Below are 26,277 nucleotides of genomic sequence, written 5' to 3'. Positions count from 1 at the left end.
CTCAGGCCTTTCCTAGCTGCAAGAGCAACTTCAACCAACCCAAGATGCCACTCTGGGTTCACCCCCTGGGCTTGCTGGAGCCAACCTGAGCCTGCCCCATCGCTTCAGGCCCAGTTTGTAAAGGTCGTGGGGGTCTCCAGGTGAGTTGGGGTACAGCTGGGAAGGGGAAAAGGCCGTAGCTGTCCTGTGGTGAGCATTTGGGTGTCTGGGTGGTACCACGAAGCAGACAAGCCTTGGGGACTTACCATTGGGATAGCTGCCACCTCTGGCTACCAGATATGCATGGCACGGAATCTTCTAGACTTCTAGGCCCCCAGCCTCTCTCTTTCCACCTTTCTGTCAGGTGAGCAAACCTCTTTTTTTTTTTTTTCTGGGGTCCGGTCATAGGGCCTGAACTCTGGGCCTGGGCACTGTCCCTCAGCTCTTCGGCTCAAAGCTAGCGCTCTACCACTTGAGCCACAGCGCCACTTCTGGCTTTTTTCTTTTTGCTTATGTGGTGCTGAGGAATCGAACCCAGGGCCTCATGCATGCAAGGCAAGCGCTCTACCACTGAGCCACCTCCCCAGCCCGAGCAAACCTCTTATAGTCCCTGCTATAAGAGCTTGGGGTGTGTGGGGGGGGATGTATGGGGGAGGGGGTGTTTATGAGCAGCCAAAATGGCCATAAAAGTGGCACCTTACTTCCCCCCACAGTCTGGCTATCCTCTCTGGCCTCAAAAAGCTTCCTGAGAGAACCCCCCTTTACCCCCCCCCAGCCAGAGAGATGTGTGGGTTTGAGGTGTGAATCTTGAAGGTCAAGGTTGATTTGAGCTAAGGGTTAGAGATCAGATTGTGTGTGTGTGTGTGTGTGTGTGTGTGTGTGTGTGTGTGTGTGTGTTTGTGCACACGTGCGCGCACCCAAGCTGGCTTCAAATTGTGATCCTCAGATCTCAGCCTCCTGAGGGTCTAGAGCCAAAGGTGCCTGGCTTAGAGATCCGACTGTGGATAAAAAATGTCGACTTTAGCCAGAAGCTGGTGGCTCACACCTGTCATCCTAGCTACTCAGGAGGCTGAGATCTGAGGATGGTGGTTCAAAGCCAGCCCGGGCAGAAAACTCTGTGAGATTCTTACCTCCACGTAACTACTCAGAAAATGTGGAAGTGGCTCAAGTGGTAGAGCACTAACTTTGTTGTTGTTGGTTTTTTTTGGTCGGTCGTGGGGCCTGAACTCTGGGCACTGTCCCTCAGCTCTTCAGCTCAAGGCTAGCGCTCTACCACTTGAGCCACAGCGCCACTTCCGGCTTTTTTCTTTTTGCTTATGTGGTGCTGAGGAATTGAACCCAGGGCCTCAGGCATGCAAGGCAAGTGCTCTACCACTGAGCCACTTCCCAGCCCCTAGAGCGCTAACTTTGAGCAAAAGAAACTCAGGGACAGCTCCCAGGCCCTGAGTTCAAGCCCCAGGACTGGGAAAGAAAGAAAGAAAGAAAGGAAGAAAGAAAGAGAGAGAGAGAGAGAGAGAGAGAGAGAGAGAGAGAGAGGGAGGGAGGGAGGGAGGGAGGGAAGGAGGGAGGGAGGGAGGGAAGGAGGGAAGGAAGGGAGGAAGGAAGGAAGGAAGGAAGGAGAAAGAAAGAAGGAAAGAAAGAAAGAAAGAAGGAAAGAAAGAAAGAAAGAAAGAAAAAGAAAGAAAGAAAGAAAGAAAGAAAGAAAGAAGTCTGCATAGGTGGAGCTGGGAAAACCAGGGCTCATTCTGGCCTCCAGGGTCTCTATACGTTTTGTGGGGTTTTTTGTTATTTTGTTGTTTTTTTGTCAGTCATGGGGCTTGAACTCCAGGCCTGGCCGCTGTCTCTAAACTCTTTTGCTCCAGGCTAGGGAAGGCTCTATCACTAAAAGCCACCATTCCACTTCTTGTTTTCTGCTGGTTCCTAAGAGTTTCACAGGGTGTTTTCAGCCCTGGGCTGGTCTGAAACCATAATCCTCAGATCTCAGCCTCTTGTATAACTTTGACCTGAGGCTATTCAAAGCAGAGACAGCACTGGTTGGAGAACTATCAGTCAGTCTGGAAACCAGGAGAGACAGGCAGAATTGAGCCCCTGCTTCTAGTCTGGATTCCAGTGATCACTTCCGTTCATCTTACTAGGCCTCCCTCCTTCCTTCTTGCCCTATACCCCCCCCCCCAGCCCTCCTCTCCTCCCCAACCGCCCCCCCCCTCAACTCCATTGAAACTGACCTGAAACTAACCAGAAACTGACCTTAGAGCCCTAGGGCCTTCCTGTGAAGAAAGGGAAGGTGGCTTTGGCCAGGTGCTAGGGTGCAGCAACCAGTTAAAATGTGACCCCTTCATGGTGGTACTTTAACCAGAGCCCTGGGGCGGGGAGCAGGCAGGGGGTGAGTTAGGGATCAGTGGCTTCACCCACAGCTATGGAATGTCCAGCAAGAAACTGGGGTCAATTATATATGACTCACAGCCCCCCCTCAAAACCTCTTCTCCTATACCCTTGGCCACAGCCAACCCCAGTCCTTCTCAAGCGCAAATCATGTGTGTGTGTGTGTGTGTGTGTGTGTGTGTGTGTGTGTGTGTGTGTGTGTGTGTGTGTGTGTGTGTGTCTCCCTAGTGGGAGCTTGAACTCAAGACTTTATGTTCTCACTTGCCTTTTTCACTCATGGCCTGGTGCTTGACCACTTGATCCACATCTCCAGTCCAGCATTTTGCTGGTTCATCAGACATGAGGTTTCCTGGCCTTTGCTGCCCGGACTAGCTTCCAATGGAGATCCCTCAGATCTCAGCCTCCTAGAGTAGCTAGGGCTATAAGTGTGTAATTAACAGAGCGGACAATCACCAACAAGCCGGAAGTGGAGCTGTGGCTCAAGTGGTAGAGGATTATAGTAGGAGCTACTGGAACTGAATATCAATGACCTAAGGACTTGGACTTGGGGATTATTTGAACTTGAGGTGAAGGAAAGTACCACCTCTGAGTTGGAGAGTAGATTTGGGGGTTCAGAGAGACTATAAACATTGAAAAATGCCCTTGGAAGCAGCTGCCCAACTCTCTCTCCACCTTACCATTTTACAGATGAGGAAACCGAGGCCCAAACATCTGGATGATCTTAGTGTCCAGGACACACAATTGGTAAGTGAGTTCCCCAGGCTGCCATTTTGCCTGATGACATTTTTTCCAGTGGGTACCACACCAATAACTTTCTCTCTTTGTTTTGTCTGCCACGGGGCTTGAACTCAGGGCCTGGGTGCTATCCCTGAGCTCTTTCAATCAAGGCCAGTGCTCTACCACGTTGAGCCACAGTGCCATTTTTTATTTTATTTTTTTATGATTTTCTGGTGGTTCATTGGAGATAAATGTCACGGACTTTTCCTGCCCTGGCTGGCTTTGAACAGTGATCCTCAGATCTCAGCCTCCTGAATAGCTAGGATGCTGGCTGCCCTCCCAATGACTCTCTTACTTTCTCCAAACTCTGTCTCAGGGCACATCTCCTCTCCTCTCTCACTTCCCCTAACTGAAGGGTCCCCAGTGAACCCCAGACAGCCTCCAGTATTTGGGTGATGGGCAGCCAGGCTCCCAGGATCCCTTGACCCCTCCCCATCTGGGAGCCAGGATTGGGACAGACAAGCACCCATACAGAAAGGAGAAGGAGGGGTAAGGAGGGGAGGGGGTACAGAGGGGTTTCCCCCCTCCAGGGGGTTCCCAGGTAAAGGGGGCCGGTTTTGTGACTCAGGATTTCTATCTATCAGCTTGATCCGGATGACAAGAAAAAAAGATTTTTAAAAAATTGTTACAAAGGGGGTGGGGGCGGGCTGGGAAGGTGACTGGGAAGGTCAAGCGCTTGCCTAGCATTCAGGAAGCCCTGGGTTCGATTCCTCAGGACTGCCTACACAGAAAAGAGCCACAAATGGTAGCACTGTGGCCCAAGTGGTAAAGCGCTAGCCTTGAGCACAGAGACGTTCAGGGTCAGTGCCCAGGCCCTGAGTTCAAGCCCCAGGATTGACAAAAAAAAAAAAGGGAGGGGAGGTGTGTGTAAAAAATTACATATTCATATAAATATACATTTTATAAAGCACCAACTTCAATATACATTTCAATATACATCTAGGTGCATATATATACATTATGTACATACTGAAGTTTGTATACACGTGTATATGTGCAGCTATATTGGAGTTGGTGTCTATGTATATATACACACATTTATATATATTTATTTATATATACATAATATATATTTAAATGCATATACACACATACATTTATATATATTTATATATATATACATAATATATATTTATATGTGTATATATAAATGTATCTCTATATTATACACATACACATACACACACACACACACACACATTTACACTTGTGCTTTCCCAAAGGAGAGAAAGACTCCATTGTGGTATCCACGCTCCCCCCCCCAGAAAAAAACTCACTCCCCTACCTCAACTGCAAACAACTCATCCAGCCAATCGCTGTACACACCCTTCCCCTCCCCTCCCCTCCCCCTCTTCTTCCCTTCGCCCCCTACCCCCTTCTCTGGGCCTTTCTAGAAAGAAATGTCCATGGGTTTGGGTTTTGGGGGTGGGGGTGGGGGAGTTGTGTAGAGAGAGAGAGAGGGAGAGGGGGAGCCCCTCTCCCTCCCCTCCCTCCCCTCCCTCCCTCTCTCTCCTCCTGGTCCAGACCCCCCTGGCTTTGCAGAGGGGGGCGTGGCCTGGCAGTACCCGGGGGCGTGTCCGGGGGGCGTGGCCTGGGCGGACCTGGGCGTGTCCGGGGGCGTGGCCAGGAGGGAGGGAGGGGGAGCGGCCGCGGCCGGCCGACGCCGCCGCCGGGCCCCGGGACGCGCGCGCACGGCGGGGCGGGCGGCGGGCGGCGGCTCCGGGGCGGGCGGGCGGAGCGGGGCGGCGCGGGGCAGCGCGGGGCAGCGCGGGGCGAGGGGTCCCGGAGGCCGGGCGGGCCGGGGAGGACCGGGGACCGCGGAGGAGGAGGAGGAAGGGGGATCCCGAGAGCTCCATGAAGCCCCCCCGGGGCCGCCGACGGGGCGCCGGCCGGGGGGAGCTGTCGGGGGGGCCCCGACGTCCATGGCAGCGCGGCGGGGGCGGCTGCGGCGCGCTCGGAGTAAGTCGGGGGGGAGGGGGGAGGGAGAGGGAGGGGGAGGAGAGGGGGGAGGGGGAGGGGAGGCCACGGAGTCCCGCAGACCAGGCCTCGCCGGGGACCCCGGGACCCGGTGTCGTGATCCGTCGGGGGGGGGGGAGGGTGGCCTCTCCCTCCTCCCCCTCCTCCCCCTCCCCCGCCCCCCCCGCACGCGGCTGGGGGGGGGAGAAAGTTTGCAAAAATAATGTTTTCAGAGGGGGGGGAGGGGAGGGAGGGACCAGGAGCTCCGAGCTTCTGGAAAGAACCGGGAGGCCAAGGCCCAGGGAGCTTGGGACACAACTGACAGCCAGGAGACAAGAGAGACAGACAGACAGCATCCTGGCTGTAGCGGGACGGGGACGTGGAGATGGATGAGGACAGGGAGGTGCGGGGGTCAGAGGGAAGCTTGGTCCCCCCCCCATCTCTAAAGGGATGTGGGATTTGAGGGAGAAATGAAGGAACCATGGGGGGACTGGCTGGTTGGATGACTGCGGGATGGGTGGATGGATGGGTAGGTGGATAGATGGATGGGTGGGTGGATGAATGGCTTGATGGATGGATGGGTGGGTGGATGGATGGATGAGTGGATGGGTTTGTGGATGGGTGGATGGATGGGTGAATGGATGGATGGATGGATGGATGACAGATGGTTGGAAAGATGGATGGGCGGATGGATGGATGGGTGGATGGATGGGTAGATGGATGGGTGGATGGATGGATAGATGGATGGGTGGATGGATGGGTAGATGGATGGATGGATGGTGGATGGATGGATGGATGAGTGGATGGGTTGGTGGATGGATGGATAGATGGATGCCAGATGGTTGGACAGATGGATGGATGGATGGATGGACAGATGGATTAATGAATGGGTAGATGGCTGGCTGGATGGACAGATGGAGAGATGGGTAGATGGACAGAGGAACGGATGGATGGATGGATGCCTGAAAGGGGGGGGGGCTTGGTGTGTGGTTGGTTGCAAAAGTTGTGATGTCTTGGGATCCTGTGCAGCAGCAGCAGCAGCACGAGTTGGCCCCATGCGGTTCCCAAACGGCGAGCCCCCCCCTCCCCTCTCCTTCCCTCCCTGACCCTCCCTTCCCCTTCCCCCATCCCTCCCTGCCCTGCCCCTCCCCCCTTACCACGGCTGCCAGGGGGGTTGCTAAAAATAACTGCTGTATGCACCCCCCATACCCCCTGCAGACGGCCACCTCGACCCTCCCCACCCCACCCCACCCCACTGGGTGTGGGAGCCGGCCCCCAATCCCCCCCTCCCTAGAGAGAGAGAGAGAGAGAGAAAGAGAGAGAGAGAGGAGAAAATTAAAGAAAGCTAAGGCGGCAAGGGAGGGAAGGGGAGGGGGGCGGGGGGGGGACCCCAGCCATATGGATGTGATTTCTCCGCTGTGGGGCCTCAGCCTCCCTCCTCCTCCTCCCCTCCTCCCTTCCCCTGTCCTGTGTGCTCACCCAGTCTTCCTGAGCCTTGAGCTCCAGGCCGGGTCTGGGGGGGGCACCCCATCCTCTTGGGCTGGGGGGGGGTGTGGGGTAGGGGGGTAGAGGGGTGGGGAGGGAGGGGATGGGCGGGGCAGGGGGCGTGGCGGGCCGGGCCTGGCCTGACGCAACTTTGCACACCCCCCATACACACCCCTCCCCAATTACCACCAACCTCCCTCTCCACCACCATCTCTACCACCACCGCCAGGGCCGGCGGCGGCGGCTGCCCCAAGGGACGCAGCCCTGAGGCGGTGGCCATGAGGACTGCCCGGATCGCGCCCGGCCTGGCCTTCTTGCTCTGCTGCCCGGTGCTCGGCTCTGCCTACGCCTTGGTGAGTTTCCTCAAGAGAGTTACACTGCAGGACCCCCCCATCTTCCAGCCAGCCATCCTGGAGGAGGGGGGGACCCTGGGAGGGGAGGGCGGGCAAAGTCTCAGGGGGGCTTCTAGGAGTCTGAGTTTGGGGTGGGTAGAACCCTCTCTTGACTCCGATCCATGCCTGTGAGCTCTTTCTCCGTCTCTCTCTTTCTCTCTCTCTCTCTCTGGGGGGTGTCTGGCCTGTAGATTCCAGATGCCTGAAGTCTCCCCTATTTCTGGAGCTTGAGTTTGAGGTCCCAGGTCTGGAAATCTAAGGTTGGAGATTCTTCTACCTTCCTGATGCACCCGAGTGAGCGGGCGCTCTGTTTCTCTCTCACTCTGTCTTTCTGTCTTCCCTGTCTCCATCTCTCACTGTCTGTCTGCCTGCCTGCTTGCCTGTCTGTCTGTATGTCTGTCTGTCTGTCTCTCTCTCTCTCTCTCTCTCTCTGGGATGTCTGAATTATCGGTTCCCATTTGAGGTCCCAGGGCTGGAAATCTAAGGTTGGAAATTCTTCTGCCTTTTTCATGATGATGCACAGGACAAAGTTCTCTGTCTGTCTGTCTGTCTGTCTCTCTCAACTGTCAGATCCAGCAGCACAAAAGCCCTGTGTGATGGAGGCTCTGGCTGTTAGGTATAGGTGGGACCCCCCCACACACACACCCGGAAGTGTCAGCTTTGGGGAGGCCTCTGTACTCTGCAAGTTTAGTTTGCTGGGGGGGGAGGTCAGGAATCAGCCCAGCCTGGGGGGGGGGCACGCGTGTGCGCACACACGCACACACACACATGCACACACACACACACACACACATACGCGTGCACCCACGTTTTCCACCCAGTGTCACCCAGAATGGAAGCTAGTTTGCAAGGAGGTAAACGTTAAATGTGACAGAGCAAGCAGGTTCCCTGAAAGAAAGAATGATCATTTTGCAGCGGGCATATGCTGAGGGGGGGGGGTCAGGAGGGGGGCTTGGGAGGGGGCGGCGAGGGGTAGAGGAAGGTTCTAGTGAATCGAGAAACCCCCTTGGAACAATTGTACACTCTCTTTTGAGCATTGAGAGCCAAGAGGCGGAATAGTAGAAAAAGCTAGAGACAAGGTAGGGAACAGGGATTTCCCCAAACAGAAGGGTTAGACCGATCTAAAGTGGGGGTGAGGGGCGGCTGTAGCCACTAAGCCCAAAAGCATCGGGGACCGGCATGGTTTCTCTGAAATCCATAGGATCTGGTTCATCTCAGCGTGAGTTCACGCGTGTGTTCTGTGCCTGTGGATTTGCACCTCGTGAGCACTTGTGTACCCTGGGGGGGGGGGTGTCTCCTGTTTGCTTATTTGTATTTCACGCATTGCTTCTGCACTTTGTCCTGGCTCCACATTGTTCTAGTACTTTCTGAGGATTACCTCCTCTAAGCTTCTCAACAACTCTGTGAGAAAGGTATTGTCCTCATTTTGTGCTGGTCACATGGCTTATCTCGCGCTAACCAAATGCTACCTTGGAGCCTCTCTCAGGTGTGTAGGGGTATGGGGTGCCCAGAACCTCATAATTGCTTTGTTGGGAAACTGAGATATAAGCAGAGAAATTACTTGAGGTAGCCCTCTATCGAGACTGAAGGTAGGGTATGAAGGATACCAGCCTGAGTATTGCCCTGAATTTCATTTATTTATTTTTGGTCAGTCATGGGGCTTGAACTCAGGGCCTTGATGCTGTCCCTGAACTCTTTCGCTCAAGGCTAGTGCTCTAGCACATTGGAGATAAGAGTCTCATAGACTTTTCTGTCTGGGCTGGCTTGGAACCGTGATCCTCAGATCTCAGCCTCCTGAGTAGCTAGGATGACAGGCGTGAGCCACCAGCGCTCTGCAGTTTATTGTTTATTACTCATTTGTATTTATTTATTTTTGTTCCCGTCCTGGGGTTTGGAACTCAGGCTTCAGGTACTGTCCCTGAGCTGTTTCACTCAAAGTTGACACTCATCACTTGAGACACAATTCCACTTCCACGTTTTTGATGGTTCATTAGAGTCAGAGTCACAGACTTTTGGTGACCAGACTGGCTTCGAACCGGGATCCTCAGATCTCAGCCTCTTGAGTAGCTAGGATTATGAGCCAAGGGTGCTTTTAGGGACGCCTGACTTGTTCTGTCTTATGACAAAGTCAATATAGATGAAATGTGAGTCCTCCTTGGTTAGTTTGAAGCCCTATTCCCTCTTCTAAAACAGCCCCTTATAATAGTCCAGGAGGGTCCCCCCAAAATCTCCTTTGGATTTTCCAACTGCTTTCTCTTTGTACGCCATTGTCGTTTGTTGTGTTCGTTTGGGTTGTTTTCTTTAAAAAATAAATAAATAGTATCCATTTTTAGATAGGATTCTGCCATGTCCAGCTTCTCTACTTAAAACTATATATATCTTGGACAGCTTCCTGTTAGTAGTATAAATCCTTTTTTCTTTCTTTTTTTTTTTTTTTTAAATTTGCTACTCCTAAGGTTTGAACTCTGGGCCAAGGAGCTATCCCTAAGCCTGTGTTCTCAAGGCGAGTGCTCTACCACTTTTAAGACCCAGCCTCACTGCTAATTTTTTTTCGGTAGTCAAGTGGAGATCAGAGTCTCACAGACTTTCCTGCCCAGGCTGGCTTCGAACCGTGATCCTCAGATCTCAGCCTCTTGAGTAGCTAGGGTGACAGGCGTGAGCCACCGGTACCCGGCATAAATCGATTTTTAATACAGCATAATATCCCAAGACACAAGACTTACAAAGCAGTTTCTAGGAATGGATGGAATGATTTCTTCGTCATTTTCGTGGGGGGGGGGTTCCAAATGGTAGCAATGAAGCCCCTTGGAATGCTCTAGGTGACTATTTTTGTTGGATCTCACAAACACTCACTTTTGTTTTGGGGTTTTTTTTAGTTTAAAAAAAAAACATGGCCAAATTGCTCTTTACATAAGCAGGGCCTGCTTAATACCAAGACTAACCACAAAGACACCCCCCCCCCACACACACACACAAAAGGGCATTTTCTGTCTCTTGGGATTTTAGAAGGGGGTTCTCCCTATTTTCCCCCCTCTCTCCTCTGTCTTCTAGGTCCAAAACAAACAAACAAACAAACAAAAAACACCCCCAAAGCCGGTGGCTCATGCCTGTAATTCTAGCTACTCAGGAGGAGGCTGAGATCTGAGGATCATGGTTCAAAGCCAGCCTGGGCAGGAAAGTGCGTGAGACTCTGATCTCCAAAAAACCACTAGAAAACTGGAAGTGGTGCTATGTATGGCTCAAGTGGTAGAGTGCTCGCCTTGAGCTGAAGAGCTGAGGGACCGCGCCCAGGCCCAGAGTTCAAGCCCCACCACCAACCAAAAGAAAAAAAAAAAACACCTCAAACAACCAAACAAAAACCCAGTGTCTTTTGTGTCATTGACTGTGATGTTTGGACTTTACAGTTGTTTATTGTCTTCTAAGAGCAGTTTTCTCCAAGCCATTACCCGACTTTCTATGGGTTATTTATCTTGTGTGTATTGATTGCTTGAAGCTTTTTATATCACCTGTGCTTAAACACATCCTCCACTATCCATCCCTCCTGAGCTTCTAGAACTGTCTGTGGACCCAGTAAAGGGGGAGGGGGCACGCCACGGCCAGGAGAATCCAGCCTCTGGGATCTTTGGAATGTTTTAATAAGGTATCCAGCAAACTCCCCCACATTCCTCTTGTGGGCTTTTTGGGGGGAAGTGACGCTCCCTGGTCCAGCTACCACATCAGGAGGACAGAAAGACAGAGGGGGGGAGAGGGGGAAGAGTCCCAAGAAAAAGAAAAGGTAGGGGCTGGGAAGGTGGCTCGGTGGTAGAGCGCTCGCCTCGCATGCATGAAGCCCTGGGTTCGATTCCTCAGCAACACGTACACAGTAAAAGCCAGAAGTGGCACTGTGGCTCAAGTGGTAGAGTGCTAACCTTGAGCAAAAGAAGCTCAGGGACAGCGCCCAGGCCCTGAGTTCAAGCCCCAGGACTGGCAAAAAAGAAGAAGAGGAGGAGGAGGAGGAGGAGAAGGAGGAGGAGGGGATAGGACAGGATTTTTTTTGTTTCCAGAACCTTGCGATCATCTATGGAATGTAATGCTTTTGTTTATGTATTGTGCAAGTCCTGGGCCTTGAACTCAGAGCCCAGGCTGTGTCCCTGTGCTATTAGCTCAAAGCTAGTGCTCTGATGCTTGAGCCGCAGCTCCACTTCCAGCTTTTTTGGTCATTAATTAGACCTAAGAGTCTCACACACTTTCCTGCCCAGGCTGGCTTTGAACCGCGATCCTCAGATCTCAGCCTCCTGAGTAGCTAGGATGACAGGCGTGAGCCACCAACACTTGCCAGTCCTGGGGCTTGAACTTGGGGCCTGGGCACTGTCCCTGAGCTCAAGGCTAGTGCTCTACCCCTTTGAGCCACAGCACCATTTCTAGCTTTTTCTGTGTATGTGGCCCTGAGGAATGGAACCCAGGGTTTCATGCATGCTAGGCAAGCACTGTACCACTGAGCCACCTTCCCAGCCCTGGAGCCATTCTTCAATGAGACCTGCTGGGATCTATCATCCTCTTCCATCTACACCACGATTAGATTCAGTCAGCCCATTCTTTTTAGTCTTGATCCTCTGGTCCAGGTACAGCCAATGAATCCACAACTAGCTCCCAACATCATCATCCATTGCAGGCTGTCCCCAAGATAGCCAGGCTGGCTGGCCTGAAAGACAAGCATTACATTGCCCTCTCCCCCTCTCACCCCTTCCCCACTAGTCCCAAATACTGGCAGTTGGTTCAGGGAAAGCCTCAGGAGGGAGAATAAAAGTCAGTACTTGTTGCCGGCCACTGGTGGCTCACACCTGTCATCCTAGCTACTCAGGAGGCTGAGATCTGAGGATCACAGTTTAAAAGCCAGCCTTGGGCAGCAAAATCCACGAGACTCTTTTTCTCCAGTGGACCACCCAAAAAGCCAGAGGTGGTGTTTTCTCAAGTGGTAGAGGGCCAGCCTTCAGCAATCTTGATTTCCTCCTCTTTGTGTGTGTGTGTGTGTGTGTGTGTGTGTGTGTGTGTGTGTGTGTGTGTGTGTGTGTGGAGGAGGAGGAGAATTTCAGCCCATTGTAGAAACAAAGTCAGCTAAAGGGTAGAATGTGGAAGGGAGGAGAGGGAAAGAGGCGTGGCCCTCCTTGGACAGTGGGAGGGGCCTGACTCAGCCATCATAGTGATTAGCCTATATAGGACACCTCTCCATCTTCACCTCCACCCCTTCAGCCGCCATCTCCAACCTCCACAACGTCCTCAGAGTGTCTCCCTGGGAGCTGCCTTAGAAGGAGATTAGCCAGGTACGGTGGTACTCACCTGTAAGCCCAGCCCTCAGGCCGGGGTACGCTGGGCGCCAGTGGCTCATGCCTGTCATCCTAGCTACCCAGGAGGCTGAGGTCTGAGGATCGAGGATCAAAGCCAGCCTGGGCAGGAAAGGCCGTGAGACTCTGATCTCCAGTGAATCACCTGAAAACTGGAAGTGGCGCTGTGACTCAAGTGGTAGAGCGCTCATCTTGAGCTGAAGAGCTGAGGGACAGCGCCCAGGCCCAGAGTTCACACCTGTAATCCCAGCTAATCGAGAGCCAGAGATCTGAGGAGCATGGTACCAAACCACAACCTGCATACTCTGCCTTAGCTTTTTTACTCCAGGCTGGCACCCTACCAACTTGAACCACACTTTCTACTTCTGTTTTGTTTGTTAATTGTTGTTTGCTTGTTTGTTTTCCTGGATCCTTGGAGATCAGAGTCTCTCGGCCTTCCCTGCCCAGGCTGGCTTTGAACTGTGATCCTCACATCTCAGCCTCCTGAGTAGCTAGGATGACAGGCGTGAGCCAGAGGTCAGGGAGCTGGCTGGTCCATTTGTATTTAACCCTTGACTGCCTATAGTCTATCTAGATGGTCAGCTGAATGTTGTGGGTGGGGGGTGGTAATGGTATGAGGGGAGATCCCCCAAAGTTGCCTTTGCTGATCGTCCTGTGGAGCTAGTGATGATGCTGGTGGTGATGGTGCTGGTGGAGATGATGATGATGGTGGTGGCTGTATCACGTGACCGTGCTGATGGTAGCCCTGCTTTGAGTTAGTAAGGCTCATGACGGTGAAAATCTGGGGAGAGGGTGCTTGTGTGGCTGGTTGGATGGATGTGTTAGTAAGTGGACGTTGTACAGGTGTGTGTGTGTTGTGTGTATAGGGTGTATGACCTCAGCAACCAATGTCAAAGGCGCAGGAGAACTTTAGTTAGTGTGTGTGCTGGAGGGGGTTCTTTATTGTGTTTTGTTTTTGTTTTTGTCAGTCTGGGGGCTTGAACTCAGGGCTCTGTCCCTGAGCTTTTGTGCTCAAGGCCAGTGCTCTACCACTTGGGCCACAGCGCCACTTCCGGTTGTTTATTGGAGAGAAGAATCTCACGGATTTTCCTGGCCAGGCTGGCTTTGAACCACGATTCTCAGATCTCAGCCTCCTGAGGAGTTAGGATGACAGGCGTGAGCCCCCACATAACTCTTCTAGGCTGTGTTTCATGGAGTCAGGACAGACTTTTCTAGGAGGTGTGTGGAGTCCTGATGTGCTCAGGAGGAGGAGGAAGAGGGGACATGGTCCCAGGGGATGATCGATGCACCCCCTCTTCCCTTTAGGGTGGCAGTCATGGAGCTTCTAGACTATTCTCACCCTCTGAATCCCTTCTTCCTGAGTCAGGGGACACAGGCCCAGCATTCCCGCAGCAGGGCAGTTACGTGCTCAGAAAGAGTTCCTATTCCCGGCCCCATGGTGCTCCCTTTAACATGACCCCAACGGTTCCCCGTGGGAAGGAAGGAAGTACAGTCATTCCTGGCAGAGAGATCACTATGACCAGAGGTCTGGGCTGTGTCTTCAAAACCCAGAGTTTGCTCCTGTGAAAGAACTTCCAAGAGAACGGGAAGTTCCTATCTTTCTTTGTGTGTATGTGTGTGTCAATTGTGGGGCTTGAACTCAGAGCCCTCAGCTCTTCAGCTCAAGGCAAGCGCTCTACCACTTGAGCCACAGCACCGCTTCCGGTTTTCTGGTGATTCCTTGGAGAGAAGAGTCTCACGGACTTTCCTTGCCCAGGCTGGCTTTGAACCACGATCCTCAGATCTCAGCCTCCTGAGTAGCTAGTTTGACAGGCGTGAGCCACTGCCACTGGACTTTTCTCCCTCCTCGAAGCCCTAAGCAGGGTAGATGGGGAGGGAAGAGGGGGGGAGGAGATTCTTACCCTTTACTGGGGAAACTTACCCAGTGGGATATTGGGCCAAGATGGAAACTGGTGACTCTTAAGGTCCTTAGAACTTGAAGATTTGAAGGAATTCAGACTTGTCCCCTTCGAGTTTATTACTCCTTCGCCATCTCTCACCCCATCCCTGGAACATTCCATCCATTTCAACGTTCCCCAAGGGGATGGACAGGACCAAGAATGTCCGTGGTGACGGCCTAAGGGGCTGTCAAAACCTCCATAAAACAGATTGCTAGCATTCCCCGCCCCCCCCCCCCCAGCAGGAGAGGAAGGAAGGGATGGGAAGCCTTCACCAAGGAGGGATGGGTCTAGGCACCAGCAACCTCACCTACAGGAACTGCCTGTAGTCTCGGCTTTTTTGTTTTGTTTTGTCTTTTTAACATGTGTGTGTGTCTATTGGCTTGGCAGGTGGATTCAGATGATGTCTTCACCAAAGAGGAGCAGATTTTCCTGTTGCACCGCGCGCAGGCCCAGTGTGACAAGCTTCTGAAGGAAGTCCTGAGAAGGGCAGGTTAGACACAGGGCCAAGGGAGAGGAGCAGGCCAGGCTGGTGGGCCTAAGTTTAAGAAAAAAAAAGGGGGGGGGAGGAAGCTGGAGGTGGGGTGGGGGGAGTGGTCAGTCAAGCCAGGGTAAAATCAGCCAGACCCAAAAGTGGTCCTTGGCTTAAGCCCTGAGTTCAGATCACAGCCGCTGAGACACCCCGGCCTCTTCTCTTCTCAGAGTGTGTGTGTGTGTGTGTGTGTGTGTGTGTGTGTGTGTGTATGACAGTAGGCCTGCAGCAGTGAGGGGATCCAGGATCAGTATCTTGGATGAAGGCTTTAGACCCACCCGCCTTCCCCTCCCGCCCCCCCCCAAAAAAAAGATAGGCTCAGCCAGCTTCCTGGAGGAAGTCATAGCCACAATCCAAGACCAGAGGGCCTTTCGAACAAACTACTTGGGCAAAGGGAGCAAAGCAGAGGACCCTAGTATGGGACCCACTGGGGTTCGACAGGATGGGAGGGAGAGGTCAAGTGGAGACTTAGTGTGACTCAGTCACCTGTCATCTGTACGTCACTACTCAGACATAAGACCCTTGCAATGGGACCACCCAATCCCGAAGTTCCTAAACACCCTCCCTTAGTCCGATCTTCTCCCCTGCTCTCCCCACCCTGCCCTTCATTGACTCCATTTCCTGGAAGTAGAGTTGGCACCTTGGTGGCATTCATCCATCCAGGCCTTTGATTGGCTGGCTGGCTTAGCTCCACAGCCTATAGAAGACCAGACCCTGAGGGCTTGACACGCCCCTCCCACCCCATCCCAGATTAGTCTCCTCCCTGATTTAAGGCTAGCACCGTGCAGGACATGGCTACTTCATGGTGCATGGATCTTGTGCATGTTTATCTGCATTTAGTCCTGAACCTGGGAAACTTCGGCCACGGGAACAGGGGCAGGAAATGTGGACACAAGTCACTCACATCTCAGTGCAGATGGCCCACGCACGGAGCCTCCTGTGAGCCAGCCAGGGGAAGGGAAGGGCTGGGCTTGAGCCGTAGCTGAACACCCACAGTCAGATGAGGAGGAGAAGTTTTCTTTCATGGTTCCTTTTTTTTTCTTTTTGTCAGCTGTGGGGCTTGAACTCAAGACCTGGATGCTGTCCCTGATCTTTTTTAAAAATAATATTATTATTATTGTTGTTGTTGTTATTATTATCAGTCCTGGGGCTTGAACTCAGGGCCTGGGTGCTGTCTCTGAGCTGCTTTTGCTCAAGGCGAGCGCTCTACCACTTGAACCACAGCACCACTTCTGGCTTTGTCTCTGAATAATTGGAGATGAGAGTCTTCATGGACTTTTTTTTTTGCCTGGACTGGCTTTGAACCGTGATCCTTAGGTCTCAGCCTTGTAGAGGATTACAGGCGTGAGCCACCAGCACCCAGAAGCTGTCCACTCTTGGCAAACTTCACCCCTAGCTCTTGTCTCTCAGCTTCTTCACCTATACAACACCCTGGCCTGACTTTATTTATTTTTGTGGGGTCAAGGGGTTTGAACTCAGAGCCTGGGGATTGTCCCCTGGGCTTCTTTTGCTCCAAGCTGGTGCTTTAGGACTTTAGACACAACTCCACGTCCAGGCTTTTGGTTTATAAAAAGTTCATTGGAGATTAGTCTTGCAGTTTTTCCTAGCCAGGCTGGCTTTGAACCGTGATCCTCAGATCTCAGCCTCCTGAGTAGCTAGGATGACAGGCGTGAGCCACCAGTGCCCAGCTATGATGTGGTTTTTATAGGTGGATAAGTCCCCACCTCAAATACACCTGCTCTTTTTGCCCTGCGCCCCCTGGTGGCCAGCCCACATTGACTGTTTGAAGAACCCTTAGCTCATCCTACACATCCCACCACATTCGCTCCCATCTGAACCCTTGCCAGACCAGCTCCAAAGCCTGGCTATTGCTTCCCCTGACCCGCACGAATCCCTCCTGTGTTTCAAATCTCTTCACCACCTGGGTGGGTGTTAGCAACCGGGGACAGGGTCAGAAGGCAGCTCCCTGTTGAACAGAGGGGGGAAATGCATGAGTACCAAGATCTGTTGGTACATACCCTAGCTGACAGCCGAAACTACCTCCATTTCTCCAGCCAACATCATGGAATCAGACAAAGGATGGACAGCTGCGTCCACATCCGGGAAACCCAGGAAAGAGAAGGCTCCTGGCAGGCTCTACCCAGAGTCCAAGGAGAACAAGGAAGTGGTCCCTGGTTCCAGGCGCCGAGGTATATGTGTGTGTGTGTGGGTGTGCTCACGTGGGCTCCGGCCTACCTGGCTGTCATTGCCCTATCTGGTATCATATGAGCTCCCAAGGGAAGCAAGAGGCCATTGCACTGGGAGGAGACAGTCCAGGGGAGACATCATGAAGAGTCAAGAACAAGTCCATGCCCGTGGCTCACCTCTGTCATCCTAGCTACTCAGGAGGCTGAGATCTGAGGATCGCGGTTCAAAGCCAGCCCAGCCAGGAACAGCCGTGAGACTCTTTATCTCCAAGGAACCACCAGAAAACTGGAAATGGCGCTGTGGCTCAACTGGTAGAGCACTCGCCTTGAGCTGAAGAGCTGAGGGACAGCGCCCAGGCCCAGAGTTCAAGCCCCAGGCCCAACCAAAAATAAATAACTGGAAGTGGTCTTGAACAAAAGAGCTCAACGACAGCACCCAGGCCCTGAATTGAAGCTCCAGGACCAACAAAGAAGAGGAAGGAAGGAGGGAGGGAGGGAGGGACAGGAGAATTGGATGGACCAGAGCTATAGAAGACCCTAGCTAGGCCCTTCGAAAGAAAGAGAAACGACGGAGATTCCTGAGAAATAAATATTCAGAAATCCAGAGACAGAGGCTCACGCCTGTCATCCTAGCTACTGAGGAGGCTGAGATCTGAGGATGGCAGTTCAAAGCCAGCCCAGGCAGGAAAGCCAATGAGATTCTTATGTCCAAAAAGCCACCCCCGCAAAAAAAGCTGGAAGCGGCCGGGTGGCTTGAGTGGTAGAGTGCCAGCCTGGAGGGAAAATGCCAAATGAGAGAGTGTGAAGCCCTGGGTTCGAGCCCACATCCCCTTCCCCCATGATCCCATGGGGCACACACCTAAAATCTGAGACTCAGTTTGTCAGAGGAGGTACGGGGGTGGGGGCGAGGAGGGGGGGACCCATACTGGCAGAGCCATGGGGACAGACACAGTGTGACCAGGAGAAGGCAGAGGGAGGGAGGAACAGAGTTGTCTCCGTCCCCCCCCTCCCCCTGCCCACCCCCCCGGGGGGAGGGGAGGTGAGGAGAGACAAACACAGAGTGCAGGCTGTGGCCACAGGGCCGGTTAGAACCGGCCGGGTGGGCAGTGGATTCCAGATGGGCCACATCTGGGAGCATGTGGTCACCCTGGCTCCCCAGGGACCAAAGGGAATTGTGGGCCTGGCCCGGGGTGGGGCTGGGAATATGGCCCAGGACAGAGAGCCTTTCACCAAGTTGGGCGGGTCTAGCCACCAAGGCAGCCTTCCAGGGAAGCTAGAGAAGCCTGTGGTTGGAGCCTTGCAAAGAAGGGGGGGGGGGAGAGGAGTTGAGAAGAAGAGGTGCTGGGGGGGGGGCTGTGAGTTAGGGGGTGGAATGTGGAAAGAAAGCTCCAGAGGCTTGGGAACCCCAACTTCCCAATGAGGAAATAGAGATGCCCAGAAGATAGATCTCAGCTGCACGCCTGTGGCTCACGCCTGTCACCCTAGCTATGCAGGAGGCTGAGATCTGAGGATCGTGGTTCAAAGCCAGCCCGGGCAGGAAAATCCATGAGACTCTGATCTCCAAGGGACCACCAGGAAACTGGAAGTGGCGCTGTGGCTCAAGTGGTAGAGCACTGGCCTTGAGCTGAAGAGCTGAGGGACAGAGCCCAGGCCCTGAGTTCAAGCCCCATGACTGATAACAACAACAACAAAAGAGAGAGATTTCCTGCCCGCTGTCCATGGTCCCTGGGGAAGGGTCCCTTGAGGACCTTCCAAGCTGAGGGAGGGTTAGTCTAAGAAAGTAGATTTCTTGGGCGACCCCCTGAAAGGTGGGACCAAGAGCAGAGAGAAAGGGGTCTGTCTGAGTCTCTGACAAGGCCTTGTGTTGTATAATCCCAGCAAATCACCCTCTTCTTTCAAGTGCCTGGGCACTGTCCCTTAGCTTCTTTTGCTCAAGGCTAGCTAGTGCTCTATCACTTGAGCCACAGCGCCACTTCCAGTTTTTTTTTTTTTTTTTTTCTTAAGTCCTTCGTTGGAGATACAGAGGCTCACGAACTTTGCTTTTTCTGGTGGTTCATTGGCAACTTTCATTGGAGAGGCTCACAGACTTTGCTTCCCCGGGCTGGGCTTCGAACCGCAATCTTCAGATCTCAGCCTCCTTTGTAGCTGGGATGGAGAAATGCTCTATGCCAGAGGTTTCCAGTCCTTGCCATACAGATATATACGCACACAGGAACAAACCACCACATAGGTCGATGACACTGGGTCTGAAGCCTGGCTCTGACGCTCCTCTGCCCGCGCATGCTCTGTCTTGTCTCCGCACAGGGCGAACCTGTCTGCCTGAGTGGGACAACATCGTATGTTGGCCGCTTGGGGCCCCGGGTGAGGTGGTGGCTGTCCCCTGTCCTGACTACATTTATGACTTCAATCACAAAGGTGAGGCTGGCTGGAGGCTGGGGGGGTATGGAGCAGGGAATAGAGACCCCTAGGATCCCCTGACCTGGGGACACCAGGGTGTGTGTGTGGGGGGGGGTGTTTAATAGCTCCTGATCTCTTCCCCTGACCCCCTCCCTCCCCCCTGCACCTGCACAGGTCATGCCTACCGTCGCTGTGACCGCAATGGCAGCTGGGAGGTGGTGCCCGGGCACAACCGCACCTGGGCCAACTACAGCGAGTGCCTCAAGTTCATGACCAATGAGACGCGGGAACGGGTGCGGGCCATTCCCCAGCACCGCATGACCTCTGACCTGACCTTGGCTCCTGCCCCTTGACCTCTCCAGCCACCCTAACTGGGCCTCTCTTACCCTAGCACCCCCCACTCCCCTGCACCTTGTCTCCCCCCCACCCCACCCCACCCCAGTTCTGTTGACACTGTCTGCCTCCTGCGCAGGAAGTGTTTGACCGCCTGGGCATGATCTACACCGTGGGCTACTCCATGTCCCTGGCGTCTCTCACCGTGGCCGTGCTCATCTTGGCCTACTTCAGGTGGGCGGGGCAGGGGGCGGGGCAAAAGGCTTGGTGGGCGGGGCGAGAACAGGCCTTGCTCAGGGGCGGATCTGTGTCTAGTGTGATGGGTGGGGAACCGAGCGCAAGCCTGGCTTCGTGGGTGGGGCTGTGGGCGGGGCCGTGGGCGGGGCCAGAGACCGCCTGGATCTGTGACTGGCTTGGTGGGCGGGGCAGTGGGCAGGGCCAGAGACCGCCTGGATCTGTGACTGGCTTGGTAGGCGGGGCCAGAGACGGCCCGCAGGGGCGGATCTGTGACTGGCTTGGTGGGCGGGGCCAGAGAGGGCCCGCAGGGGCGGGTCTGTGACTGGCTTGGTGGGTGGACCAATGTGCAGGAGCATGGCCTGACTCAGTGGGCGGGGCCAGAGCGGCTTGCAGGGGCGGATCTGTGGGAATGTGTGACTGGCTTGGTGGGCGGGGCGAGCGCACGCCTGACTCAGTGGGCGGGGCAATGGGCAGGAGCAAGTGGAGGCCTGGCCGGGTAGTGGGCGGGGCCACAGGCGGCCTGGAGGGGAGTCTGTGACTGGCGTGGTGGGCGGACCAATGGGCAGGAGCATGGCCTGACTCGGTGGGTGGGACAGTGGGCGGGGCCAGAGACGGTGGGCAGGGAAATGGGCGGGGCAAAAGCTGGCCCTGCAGGGGAGGATCTGTGATTGGCTTGGTGGGTGGGGCAATGGGCAGGCTCTGTGGGCGTGGCCTGCGTGGGGGCGTGGTCATAGCAGGCCCCTTCCTTCTCTCCCTTTTGCTGCACCCCCCTGCTTTGGCGTGAGTCTGCTTGGCTGCACCCAGCTCCCCACGCAGCCTCCACGGAGTCACAGCTCCCCGGTCCCCTCCCCTCTCCCCCCGCAGGCGGCTGCACTGCACCCGGAACTACATCCACATGCACATGTTCCTGTCGTTCATGCTGCGCGCCGCCAGCATCTTCGTGAAGGACGCCGTGCTCTACTCGGGCTTCACCCTGGACGAGGCCGAGCGCCTCACGGAGGAGGAGCTGCACCTCATCGCGCAGGTGCCCCCGCCGCCGGCGGCCGCCGCCGTGGGCTACGTGAGTGTGTGTGTCCCCCCAGGCCACGCCAGGCCACGCATGCGCCCGGCCCCATCCGCCCTGCCCCGCACACCTGTCAGCCTAGCTGCTCAGGAGGCTGAGATCTGAGGATCCAAGTTCAAAGCCAGCCACCCCCCCTCATGGGGGGAAGGGGAAGTCTGTGAGGGGGGTCAGTCATGGGGCCTGAACTCTGGGCCTGGGCGCTGTCCCTCAGCTCTTCAGCTCAAGGCCAGCGCTCTACCACTTGAGCCACAGCGCCACTTCCCGTTTTCTGAGTGGTTTATTGGAGGTCAGAGTCTCATGCACTTCCCTGCCCCGGGCTGGCTGTGAACCCCGATCCTCAGATCTCAGTCTCCTGAGGAGCGAGGGTGACAGGCGTGAGCCCCCGGCGCCCCACACAAAACCACTTTTTCCAGAGACGGTCCCAAGCCAGGGCCTTCTATTCCTGCCTGGGTTCAGCACCAGTCCCTTATCCACCTGACAATCACACCACATTCCTCCCAGCCTGCGCCCACCCCTTCCTTGCACCCACCTGCCTCTCCCCCTTCCCCCTCCCTCCCCTCCCCAGCACAATCAGAGTGTACTCCAGGATGCCCACTGACCTCCAGCTAACACCTGCTCCTCTCCTAGGCGGGCTGCCGAGTGGCCGTGACCTTCTTCCTTTATTTCCTGGCCACCAACTACTACTGGATCCTGGTGGAGGGGCTGTATTTGCACAGCCTCATCTTCATGGCCTTCTTCTCCGAGAAGAAGTATTTGTGGGGTTTCACCATCTTCGGCTGGGGTACGTAGGGGCCAGGTTTGGTAAGGTAGAGTCAGAGGGTGCTACCTCCTGAGGGTAAGGCACCCCAAGATCAGCCTGGAGCTGAAGTGGGGAATCTGGGACCCTCCTCCTCCCCCTCCCCCATCCACTCCCCCTCCCCCAGGACCTTGGGTGCACACACCAGCGTGTGTCAACCAGCAAGGGGTCGTTGCCCCCAATAAGAACCACCACGAAGCGTCTCAGCGCAGCTGCAGTAGTTCTTTTGCAGAATGGGTGTCTGGGACTTCTACTCTCCTCCAGGACCCACCCTCCCTCCCCCCCATCCCTCCCTCCCCCCCCTCCCCACGGGTTGTGGTATCCAGTTACTGATAATTGTTCATTATTGTTGGCAGCTTGAGCGCTTGGCTGGGCTCCCAGGCAGCTGGCCAGACTTCAGAGGGGGGGGCGTGTAGGGCTGGTGGCTGGAGCTCTCTCTGGACTCAGCACCCAGAGGCCTCCCTCAGGTCAATAGCCACGGCCTCCCCCAGGGCCCCCTTGGCACACACCCTTCGTCCTGACCTCATTATGGCATAAGCCCCTCATCTGGGGGAGGCCTGGGCGTCGTTCCAAGAACTGACAGGCTCTGAGGCTTGGAGGTGTCCCGGGGGGAGTGGGGTGGGGGGGTGTGCGCTGGAAAACACGTGGATCAGGGAGCCAGACAGAATCTTGTGTCTCAGGACTTGGCCTTGTCTCAGCCGGGCACCGGTGGGTGGCTGCCTGCCTGCCTGCCGATCATCCAGGAGGCTCGGAGCAGAGTCCGCGCAGAGACAGGAAGGTCCTTGAGACTCTTCTGCCTTGTGTGGATGGGTGAATGCGATGCAGAAGCAGGACAGGGCAGGAGTGGAGCCCAGACTGGCCATTGGGACAGCTCAGGATGGAATATGGCTGCGATCAGACAGCTGTAAAGTTAAAGGGTCAGGGCAGCAAGGGATGACGGGATGGCGTAGACAGCCCCGCCCGAGCCAGCCTCTGCTCCCACAGGTGTACCTGCCGTGTTCGTGGCTGTGTGGGTTGGCGTCCGAGCAACTCTGGCCAACACTGGGTAAGTCCCGGCAAGCAGAGAGAGGGGCTGGGGGTTCTGGAAACGGCTTTGGTTTTTCCAAGATGGCAGGGAGGGTGGTTCGCTGGTCACTAGGGGAGTTTTCAGTCCAGCCAGGATGCCAGGAGCCCCCTCAAAGGTCCCAGGACACTACCTCCACAAGGGCTCCGAGAGAGGCGTCTGGCCTTGGATACACAAGCCCCCGATCGTGTGTGAATGCCTTGATCTCCCATAGGTGCTGGGACCTGAGCTCCGGGCACAAGAAATGGATCATCCAGGTGCCTATTTTGGCTTCTGTTGTGGTGAGTAGGGGTGTGTGGTTAATTGTGAATAGGCCCCTAACAAGGATATATATGGAGGGGAGGGGCTTTCCTGGATCCTATGGAGATAGCCAGAACCCCAAAGCTCTGGGGAAATTGAGGAGTCCAAGAGGGTGATCGAGACATTCAGTGGCAAAACAGGGCCCGCAGTAAGAGCCGTCCATAAGTCCAGGCATCCTTGGCCTATCCCATTAAAGAGTTGCAGCCCTCTTCCTTCCCACAGCTCAACTTCATTCTCTTCATCAACATCATCCGGGTACTTGCCACCAAGCTACGGGAGACCAATGCCGGCCGGTGTGACACGCGGCAGCAGTACCGGTGAGCCTCGCCCGCCACTACCAGCGTGGCATCATGTGTGTGTGTGTGTGTGTGTGTGTGTGTGTGTGTGTGTGTGTGTGTGTGTGTGTGTGTGTGCGCAAGGCCCCTGCTAGATCTGGGGTCAGCTAGGGTGGAAGAAATTCAGATCTTGCAAGCTGGGCATTAGTATCTTATACCTGTCATCCTAGCTAGTCAGGAGGCCAAGATCTGAGGATCACAGTTCAAAACCAAGCCCAGGCAGGAAAGTCCGTCAGCCTCTTATCTCCAATGAACCAATAGAAAACCAGAAGTAGAGCTGTGGCTCAAAGTGGTAGAGCACCAGCTTTATGCAAAAGAGCACAGGAACAGCGTCCGGGCTCTGAGTTCAAGATCCACAATTGATTAAAAAAAACCAACAACAACAAAGTTGGTTGCAGAAGGAGTCCAAACGATTGGCTTTAAAAAACTATAGGAGCAAGCCAGGCGCCAGTGGCCCACACCTGTCATCCTAGCTACTCAGGAGGCTGAGATCTAGAGGATCGTGGTTCAAAGCCAGCCTGGGCAGGAAAGTCCATGAGACTCTTATCTCCAAGGAACCACCAGAAAACTGGAAGTGGTGCTGTGGCTTGAGAGAAAGAGTGCTCGCCTTGAGCTAAAATGCTCAGGAACAGCGCCCAGGCCCTGAGTTCAAGCCCCAGGACTGACAATAAATAGATACATAAATAAATAATAGGAGCTTGGCTGAAACCAGTAAGTGGGGTTTGGGGGGGGGGGCGGGGTAAGGAGACCATGGGGGAAGAGTTGCGCGGCAGCTGAAGGGACCAGCAGGTGCAAAGGGCCTGTGGTCCACTCTAGGACATCTCTCAGAATCAAGGAACTCCAATGAACAGTACCTCTCCCCGCTTGGTGGGTGGGAGGAGAGGAGGGAGGAAGTTGGTTCTGTCACAGCCTTGGGGCCCTCTATAGCTTTGGAGGCGGGAGACTGTTGAAAGGGAGTAAGGGTGGCCTGACCTGCCTGCCCCACTGGCCAGGAAGCTGCTCAAATCCACGCTGGTACTCATGCCCCTCTTCGGCGTCCACTACACCGTGTTCATGGCCTTGCCGTACACCGAGGTCTCAGGAACCCTGTGGCAAATCCAGATGCACTATGAGATGCTCTTCAACTCTTTCCAGGTGTGCAATGCTGCTTGAGTCCTTGTGGGGGAGGGGAGGGGGAGGAGAGGGGGAGGGGGAGGGAGGGCAGCCCTGACCCCTTTCATCTCTCTCTCTCTCTCTCTCTCTCTGACAGGGATTTTTTGTCGCCATCATCTATTGTTTCTGCAACGGTGAGGTAAGCCAGGGCCAGGGCTAGGGTTGGGAGAAGGGAGGTGCTGGGGTAATTTGGAGGTGGGGGTTGGGGATCCTTAAGTCTCATTCTCTGCTGTTCTTCTTCCCTTTCCTTCCCTCCTCCCTTTCTTTTCTATTCTTTTTGGGTCCTGGGACTTGAACTCAGGGCCTGGATGTGTCCCTGAGCTCTTTTTGCTCAAGGCGAGCGCTCTACCACTTGAGTCACAGCCCCACTTCCGGTTTTCTGGTGGTTTATTGGAGATAAAGAGTCTCATGGACTTACCTGCCCAGGCTGGCTTTGAACTACCAGCCTCAGATCTCAGCCTCCTGAGTAGCTAGGATTTACAGGCGTGAGCCACTGGTGTCCGGCTTCCCTGTTCTTTCTTTGTTCTTTCCAGAACCTCCCTGAGGTTCAGAATGTTCTAAAAGGCCAAGAAAGAGCTTTCATTCTTTCTTTTTTTAAAAAAAATGTGTTGTGGGGCTTGAACTCAGGGCCGGGGCACTGTCCCTGAGCTCTTCAGCTCAAGGCAAGCGCTCTACCACTTTGAGCCACAGTGCCACTTCTGGTTTTCTGGTGGTTCACGTGGACTTTCCTGTCCGGGCTGGCTTTGAACCCTGCTCCTCAGATCTCAGCTTCCTGAGTAGCTAGGATGACAGGCGTGAGCCACCCTAATATCCTGTGATAAAGTATCACTCTCCTCTAAACCTCAGATGAAGAGCCAGGGCCGGTTCACTTTTGGGGTGCCGTTGGAATCTGGTAGATTCTAAAGGGCTCCAGTCATCCAAACACCATGTTGGAGAATTGTGGGATTGGATTTGGCCTGGGAATTTTCCATCTGTTCCCCCCCCCCAGCCCCCCGATTGATTCAGGGCCTTGGGTGGGTGTTCACAGATCTGGGATGGGGGTATTTCCTGCTGGGTGGTTGTTTTTTTTTTTTTTTTTTGAGGGGGAGAGAAGCAAAAGACCTTTCTGTCTTCCCCAAGGTACAGGCTGAGATCAAGAAATCTTGGAGCCGCTGGACACTGGCATTGGACTTCAAGCGCAAAGCACGCAGTGGCAGCAGCAGCTACAGCTACGGTCCCATGGTGTCTCACACAAGCGTGACCAACGTGGGCCCCCGTGCGGGACTCAGTTTACCTCTCAGCCCCCGCCTGCTGCCTGCCGCTACCACCAACGGCCACTCCCAGTTACCTGGCCAGGCCAAACCAGGTCCCCCAGCTCTTGAGACTGAACCCACTCCGGTCACGATGACTGCTCCAAAGGACGATGGATTTCTCAACGGCTCCTGCTCAGGCCTGGATGGAGAGGTCTCGGAGCCCACGCAGACACCCCCACTGCTGCCGGAAGAGTGGGAGACCGTCATGTGACTAGGGGGGAGCTGGACGTCTAAGCTGGGTGGATGGACCCCCAAAAAAAGACTGGTGGTTGCCTGGCTGTCCCTTTGGGGGACCAGGCCAGGAGGAAACATTGGGGAGAGAAAAGAAAAAAAAAAAGAAAAACAAAAAAAGGGAAAAGGAA

General features: G+C 54.6%; 1 protein-coding gene across 3 annotated transcripts; it reads left to right on the top strand.

The window, feature by feature from the left end:
- On the top strand, nucleotides 1-26,277 carry Pth1r (parathyroid hormone 1 receptor). 3 transcript variants are annotated; one of them, XM_070017555.1, is made up of 16 exons: nucleotides 1-140; nucleotides 3,049-3,105; nucleotides 6,809-6,932; nucleotides 14,620-14,722; nucleotides 16,816-16,950; nucleotides 19,252-19,362; nucleotides 19,519-19,637; nucleotides 19,817-19,911; nucleotides 20,779-20,974; nucleotides 21,605-21,758; nucleotides 22,758-22,818; nucleotides 23,051-23,117; nucleotides 23,359-23,453; nucleotides 24,464-24,605; nucleotides 24,721-24,762; nucleotides 25,743-26,277. In XM_070017555.1, the coding sequence occupies exons 2-16, from the start codon at nucleotides 3,077-3,079 to the stop codon at nucleotides 26,124-26,126; spliced, it is 1,857 nt and encodes a 618-aa protein (XP_069873656.1). In that variant the 5' UTR covers nucleotides 1-140; nucleotides 3,049-3,076; the 3' UTR covers nucleotides 26,127-26,277. The 3 variants fall into 3 exon arrangements, with proteins under 3 accessions (XP_069873656.1, XP_069873658.1, XP_069873657.1); XM_070017557.1 differs by having other exon boundaries at nucleotides 24,468-24,605; nucleotides 25,743-25,949; XM_070017556.1 differs by lacking the exons at nucleotides 1-140; nucleotides 3,049-3,105 and adding an exon at nucleotides 5,083-5,097.

The sequence above is a fragment of the Dipodomys merriami genome, unplaced genomic scaffold, assembly GCF_024711535.1.
Source record: "Dipodomys merriami isolate MVZ:Mamm:240054 unplaced genomic scaffold, mDipMer1.0.p SCAF_125, whole genome shotgun sequence".
NCBI classification, from domain to species: Eukaryota; Metazoa; Chordata; class Mammalia; order Rodentia; family Heteromyidae; genus Dipodomys; species Dipodomys merriami.
This window is presented reverse-complemented; position numbering and strand designations above follow the sequence as displayed.